General features: G+C 44.9%; 1 protein-coding gene across 1 annotated transcript in view; it reads right to left on the bottom strand.

The window, feature by feature from the left end:
• LOC123962221 overlaps window positions 1–7710 on the bottom strand; it is a 20889-nt gene that overhangs the window by 10324 nt on the left and 2855 nt on the right. The window contains exons 2-6 of the mRNA XM_046038251.1: window positions 5089–5182; window positions 4922–5009; window positions 4082–4418; window positions 2841–2934; window positions 1214–1301 (exon numbers count right to left, since the gene is read on the bottom strand). Coding sequence (XP_045894207.1) covers window positions 1214–1301; window positions 2841–2934; window positions 4082–4418; window positions 4922–5009; window positions 5089–5182 — 701 coding nt within the window. The remainder of the gene's footprint in view (window positions 1–1213; window positions 1302–2840; window positions 2935–4081; window positions 4419–4921; window positions 5010–5088; window positions 5183–7710) is intronic.

Below are 7710 nucleotides of genomic sequence, written 5' to 3'. Positions count from 1 at the left end.
CTTGTGAGGTTTGTTTGTATTAGTGCTCCTAGTCGGATCCACCAGACTGTCTGAACTCGCTCCTTTCAACTTGCTGAGCGCCGTGTTCACGAGTCAGTGACCTTTCTAGAGATTTGATCATTAGTAGAGCTGCAACGAGTAGTCGATCAACAGAAAATTAATCGGCAACTACTTTGGTCATTTTTCAAGCAAAGATTCCAGATATTCCTAAATTATATTTATTTTTCTTTTTGTGTTTCATTTAGTAATATTTTCTGTTTGTTTCAGAACACATATTTGGGACTCCTGCTGGAGACGTTTTATTTTGTAACCGTCATCGTTTGTGTCCAATAAAATGACATCACACATCTGCCTCCTTGCCTCACTGGATTTTACAAATGTGCCGAGTCAGAAACTGTAAAAATAAAATCAGCTCCTTAACAGGGTTGAAACGATTACGATAAAAATTCCTGACTGTTATTATTAACGTACACATTTTAATTACTATGACAACCGTGTTTGGTTACCGCGCCATTATAAACTCACGGCAAATCCTGTCCAGCATCAACCGAAGTTATCGACAGTCTCCCAGAAGCTTGAAACATGGTTTTTATTTGGCTGTTATTTTAATGTTTACGCAAACAAAATTTTATTTGTAGTTTTCAAAATAAAACTTGATGAAATGGTTTCAGTGTGTGTTTCGGCACATTTTCACAACACCGTGATAACACTGATTACCGTCACACCTATAATCTTGACATGAAATTTTCATACTACTTAATTAGTAATAGTAGAAAATAGTTTAGCATGTTTGCCTTCCTCAAACTGCCATATTAATCTACCTGTGGTGCTGTCAGAAACCAGCAGAGGGTGAGTGGCAGAAAGAAACAGTTTCAAATAAAGTTGGATCTTTAAACAGCAGAGTGGTCAACTACGATGAGGACATGGTGAACACAAAGTTTATTTTTTTTAGATTTTATTTATATATTGTAGTTCATTTCATATTTAAACTCCAGATGAATTCAGATTAAGGCTAACAAGTGTTTCTCCTCTTGTGTTGAAAGGAGACTATCTGGACTTTGTTCCTGAGAGAAAGTTGGTAAATGTGACGTAAAGTTCTCTTAAATCATTCGTACGTGACACTTCACCTCTTATGTGAGGCCCAGCGTCGCCTAAACAGAGACGTCACCACGAGTCATGGTCTGTCTGTGGAGTCGGAGGGGGTTGGACCTACCTTGTATCTCCTCTTCAGGTTGTCCCACTTCTTTGCTAACTGATCTGTGGTCAGCTTCCCCTGAAGGCCCAGCTCATAAAGAATGGCTCTGCAAGAAATGACTCAGATTGAATCCCTGACTGAAGACCCTGTTTACAATCAGTAGAGTTTTTCACCAGAAAAACAGTTCAGTTTCCTTCCTTTATAACAGTGATTTCCAAAGTGTGGTGCGGCCCTGGGGGTGCGTGACAGGAAAAATGTAATGGTGGTGTGGCAGTGTAATAAATACAACAATTATTTGTTGTGGAATTTTTCATGATATAAAAACCTGAATTGAAAACTTTCCTTTGTAAATTTAATATAAAGAGGTGGTATTCCGCTAATTTTCAGGTTCATCATCTTATTTAGAGTTTGTACCAGAGCAGGTTTACATGGTTATATTTTTGTCATACTGCACATTGCTGCAGCTCCTCTTTTCAGCCTGTGTTGGAGGCTTCGTTTTAGCTATGAAGTGATACATCTTGTCTCTAAATGATCTTTGTTGGGAGTTGCACATGCTCAGTTCCTAGTTAAGGACTACTAGCCAATCAGAAGCAGAGAAGGGCGGGTCGGCGAGAAGCCGGTAAACGGCTCGGGTTCAGCCGTACGTGTTGCCGACCGGCTCGGCAACATAGACTGGAGCGAGAGTTTCAGAGCGGTGAGTTATTAATCTGTATCCATAAAGTTTTAACTGAGCTCTGTCTCTACATCACAGGAACAACTTTATGTCCACTGACTGCCTGGAGGGTCGCTAGTGTTTGGAAGGGAGAGGAGAGCTGTGTGCTGCAGCTCGCTGTTTCTGAGGGCGTGTCGGAGTAGCCGCTTGGCAAGCGTTATATGAGGCGCGTTTAGCTTTCGGGAAGCGTCTGGACTACAAACGAGCTGTTTTCAGTTCAGAGCAGAGTTTTCTGTGGGAGATGGGAACTCCCTTTGGGCTGGACTTTGGGCTTTTTCACTTTGCAAACCTGTTACATGCACAAAAAAGGAATATAACTCAATAAAGGAGAGGGGAAAAGCAAAAAAAGCAGAATACCACCTCTTTAAAATTAAATTTTTAACAGTTAGCTCACAGGGAATGGTTACTCACACACTTCTCTCTCAGGCTGAGCCCCCCCGCGTTGTACGAACAAATCCTCTCATCCTCTTTTGTCCATGTTAAAAACAGAGGGGGGATGTTTTGAAACGTTTTTTTTTGTCTGAGATAAGGCTTTACCGCAACTGTTGCTTTTTAAAGTAGTAAATGTGTTACGTTATATCGCGATGCAGAGTTGCTGTGAAAAGAAGACAGATGCATGCTTTGTTGAAGCGCAGTGACGGGGTAAGGGGAGAGCGACTGATTCAAAAGGCGTCACTGAGTCACACTAGTTTAAGCAAACCTAGAGAGAGAAGGGGTTTGGGGGTGCAGCAAACCGGTCACGATGTTGAAGGGGCTGCGTTGCCTAAAAACTTTGGGAACCGCTGCTTTAAAACATTTGCAGGATGCAGGAAATTCACTGTTTAATGCTCAAAATGCTCATATAATACAGCAATGAAGATTTCTTAAAAATAGTGTTAAAATCTCGTCTCTAAACCCAACCCCGTGTCTCATCACGAGTCGCCTGAAACTCACCTCCAAGCCGGTTTGGCCGAATGTTTCCTGCCGGTGAAGAGAGCTTCGTTCGCAGCTCGAAGTTTGATCATTCTTTCAGTTTCTGGTTCGGTCACTGTGAGCGAGAAGAACAGTTTTCACTAATGTGCTGAAACAGTTTCAATGCATACTTTTATCTTGTACCTATTTTATTTTATCTTTATACCCATTTTTCCATTTAATGATTTGCTCTTTGATACGGAAAAGGACGGCTCTCTAATTTCATTGTACTTGTGCCACGACAATAAACACATTCTCATTGTGAATTAAGCAGCTTGGAAGAGGAAGAATGTTTCAAGAGCAGGAGTCCAAAATCCACAACGTGCACACATGTCGTGCACAGTATTTTACTATAATCAACTGTCCACCAAGAACCACGAAGATGCACAATTCAATAAGACTTCACAGGAAAAATAAAGATCCCTTCAAGTGTTAAACTCTTATTTCATGACGTCTGTGTCTTACTCACAGCCCTCTTTGTACTGAGAGAAAAACTTTAAGGCTGCTGAAATACGGCAGACTTAAGAGTTCATTACATCACAAGTTCGCCCTAAAACCTGACCGCTACAGCGCTGGTTTATGAAACCGTCCGGACTGAACCGTGTGCTGTGTGCGTTCTTAAAATGAAAATATTAAAGATCGTTTCATTCTGTCATCATGTCGGTTAAGATTTGAGAATCCTCCAGTGAGCATCCTCAACAATGATAACTGAAGCTGTTCCCATCATTACACAAACCACCACAATAACACTGCAGCTGATACGTAGCAGGAAGTAAATTACACAATAATTCTCACAAAATTTAATTTGGGGTGTTAATTTGAAAGTGATTACAGCTTCATCATCAGCTCTGTGAGATCCCTGCAGGTCAACTCTGATCTGATATATAACGATTATTTTCATTATCGATTAATCCGTCCTTTATTTTCTCTATTAATCGATTGTTTGGTCCAGAAAATTGTGAAAAATGTCAACCGGTGTTTCCCAAAATCTCAAGCTGACGTCCTCACATGTCTTATTTTGTCCCAAGACATTCAGTTTACTGTCACAGAGGAGGAAAGAAACCAGAAAATATTCATATATTTGAGAAGCTAGAATCAGAGAGTTTCTAAAAAAAAGGACTCAATTCAATCAATTATCAAAATAGTTGGCAACTAATCGATTAATCGATCTCTGATCGTCTGTATTTAACCATCTAAACTCTCAGCGAGGTGCGTCCGCCTACTTTTATAGGAGCACTCGCTCATCCTCCTCCAGCCCATCGGGACTCCCTCAGCAGGAGGCGCCTCCGTGTGAGCCGTCCCATCATCCTCGGCGGTTTCTGCTGCCACCGTGTCCTCCATCTCCGTCTTGATGAGGAACTCCAGGATGTCGGTGTTCTCCTGACTCTGGTTGTGCTGGCTGGTCCCCCGGTGACCGGCACCGGCGGCGGTCTCCGGGCTCAGCACCAGGTTGCTGTTGTAGAGGCGACCCTGCATGGCTTCGTCCATGATGTGGAACCAGGGCCACGACTCTACGACCCCCCCGATGTTGTCCTGGCCCTGGTAGGGCTGCTTCAGGTCCTGGAGACGACAACAAGATCCATCGAATGAGGCTAATTCAGGCTAACGTACCGGTAACAGGCTAAAACCAGCTGATCTGTTACACTGAGTCACAGGGCGCTTTTATTTTGAAATAAACATGAGCAAAGATTTTAAAAAGTGATCAGCTCTAATATGATTGGCTAATTGCCAATCACACGATTACAGTTTAACTATAGAACAATTTGAATTTTGGAATATGTGTATATTTTCTGAAGAAGCTGCGTGTGATGGCTGAAATAGCATGAACAGCTGTAATGTCCCGGCTAACAGACGCCACGTATCAACGCAAACTGATTGTCTGCGTGAAGGGAGGATTTCCTGCCAGGCTGGTGGATCATACTGACTTTTGTTTTATCTATGCGCCTAATGAACCGGCTCATTTCATCTACACGGTGGCAGATCAGACGCCTCTCTGTCCCGCTGCTGCTTCAGATCAACACGTTTCCTGACTAACTCAAAGCCTCCCTGCGTCATATTTATACCTTGTATTTTGTCCGCAGGTTGTCCCACTTCTTGGCGATCTGGTCTGCGGTCAGCTTCCCTTCGAGGCCGAGGCCCTTCAAGATGGTGCTGAGGAACACAGGAGGGTCAGCTTGGAGGAGCGCTAACTATCGGACACGATTTAAAAAGGCAAAAGCCTGCTTCATACCTCCACGCTATCTTGGCAGAGTTTCTTTTCCCGGTGAACAGAGCCTCGTTGGACGCCCTGAACTCGATCAGCCTCTTCACGTCCTCCTCGGTCACTGCAGATGGAAGAGGGACAAAGGTTGGGACGTTACGAGAACAGATACTGGTACCAAGTCAATACTAAAAATCTGAAAACGTGTCGGTTCTCGTTTTGTTCGGTACCGAAGGTTCAACACGTGGAAGATGGCGACAAGTGCAGCTGCAGCCTCGACCGATAGAAAAGAGTTTAGAAACCAGGTGACGTTAGTTTCAACAGCTCCGAGTCCAAGCCTGGATTTCTCCCAGTTCTGTTCGGAGAGCTGATTCAGGCAGACGTTTGATCACCTGAAAATCACCAAAGGTGACGATGAACGTCTGTCCAACGCTCCTGTTACTGCAGGAGGAGTTAGGGACCGTCTGAAAAAGGTCAATCCGATCCATTTCAATCATCAATAACTGTTTAGTTTTTCAATATTAAACTCTCAGACTGCAGGTAGATAGAAACCACCATTTAACATTTCACACCTGAGGAACTGTAAAGAAAAGTTAAGAAAAATAAGTAATTCACTTAATAATTAAATTTGCACAGTGCAACGTTTTAATTTCATTATCTTGCTCGTTCTTCAGTCACAACTTTTAACACAAATTCAACAAATCCCTGTGAATTCAGCACAACGACTTTTCTGCATATCTGACATCTCATCTCCGTTTCCTGCAAAACGTCGTCACACGTCAGGAAACTCACTTCCTTGTTTAGAAGATGCAGCAGACATGTGTGATACCAACAGGGACGTACTGGGACTGAAATTCAGCCTGGGACTTTTGAGATGTAGAGGCCTTTTATGCGAGCACCATGTGGGGGCACGGAGAAAGATTTGTGCAGTTATTTTAATAAATAGTGTTGCACTTGTATACAGTCCATTTCATTATGCTGAAGACCTTCAAGAAACTTTTTGTTTGTATAAGCAGGGCACCACTGCACTCAACAAGACCAGGTCAGGCAAGCCTGAGTCAGAATGCTTAAATAGTTAAATATACTCAGGAACTACAATACAGTCTCGTAAAATACAGCAGTGTGTATGTGTGTGCATAAAAATCAAATCCCCCAGCTTCAGCTCTGAGGTTGCCTCTCCCCGGCTCAGCTCCCCTGTACTGGACCCCGACTCTGCTTTTACTGATTGTACAGCTACATACACTGCTCAAAAAAATAAAGGGAACACTTAAACAACACAGTGTAACTCCAAGTCAATCACACTTCTGTGAAATCAAACTGTCCACTTAGGAAGCAACACTGATTGACAATCAATTTCACTTGCTGTTGTGCAAATGGAAAAGACAACAGGTGGAAATTATAGGCAATTAGCAAAACACCCCCGATAAAGGAGTGATTCTGCAGGTGGTGACCACAGACCACTTCTCAGTTCCTGTGCTTCCTGGCTGATGTCTTGGTCACTTTTGAACGCTGGCGGTGCTTTCACTCTAGTGGTAGCATGAGACGGAGTCTACAACCCACACAAGTGGCTCAGGTAGTGCAGCTCATCCAGGATGGCACATCAATGCGAGCTGTGGCAACAAGGTTTGCTGTGTCTGTCAGCGTAGAGTCCAGAGCACGGAGGCGCTACCAGGAGACGGGCCAGTACATCAGGAGACGTGGAGGAGGCCGTAGGAGGGCGACAACCCAGCAGCAGGACCGCTACCTCCGCCTTTGTGCGAGGAGGAGCAGGAGGAGCACTGCCAGCGCTCTGCAAAATGACCTCCAGCAGGACACAGATGTGCATGTGTCTGCTCAAACGGTCAGAAACAGACTCCATGAGGGTGGTACGAGGGCCCGACGTCCACAGGTGGGGGTTGTGCTTACAGCCCAACACCGTGCAGGACGTTTGGCGTTTGCCAGAGAACACCAAGATTGGCAAATTCGCCACTGGCGCCCTGAGCTCTTCACAGATGAAAGCAGGTTCACACTGAGCACACGTGACAGACGTGACAGAGTCTGGAGACGCCGTGGAGAACGTTCTGCTGCCTGCAACATCCTCCAGCATGACCGGTCAGTAATGGTGTGGGGTGGCATTTCTTTGGGGGGCCGCACAGCCCTCCATGTGCTCGCCAGAGGTAGCCTGACTGCCATTAGGTACCGAGATGAGATCCTCAGACCCCTTGTGAGACCATATGCTGGTGCGGTTGGCCCTGGGTTCCTCCTAATGCAAGACAATGCTAGACCTCATGTGGCTGGGGTGTGTCAGCAGTTCCTGCAAGAGGAAGGCATTGATGCTATGGACCGGCCCGCCCGTTCCCCAGACCTGAATCCAACTGAGCACATCTGGGACATCATGTCTCGCTCCATCCACCAACGCCACGTTGCACCACAGACTGTCCAGGAGTTGGCGGATGCTTTAGTCCAGGTCTGGGAGGAGGTCCCTCAGGAGACCATCCGCCACCTCATCAGGAGCCCAGGCGTTGTAGGGAGGTCATACAGGCACGTGGAGGCCACACACACTACTGAGCCTCATTCTGACTTGTTTTAAGGACATTACATCAAAGTTGGATCGGCCTGTAGTGTTTTCCACTTTGATTTTGAGTGTGACTCCAAATCCAGACCTCCATGGGT

This window comes from Micropterus dolomieu, linkage group LG22, assembly GCF_021292245.1.
Source record: "Micropterus dolomieu isolate WLL.071019.BEF.003 ecotype Adirondacks linkage group LG22, ASM2129224v1, whole genome shotgun sequence".
In the NCBI taxonomy this organism is placed as follows: Eukaryota; Metazoa; Chordata; class Actinopteri; order Centrarchiformes; family Centrarchidae; genus Micropterus; species Micropterus dolomieu.
Note: the sequence above shows the minus strand (reverse complement) of the source record. Positions and strands in the feature narration are given on the sequence as shown.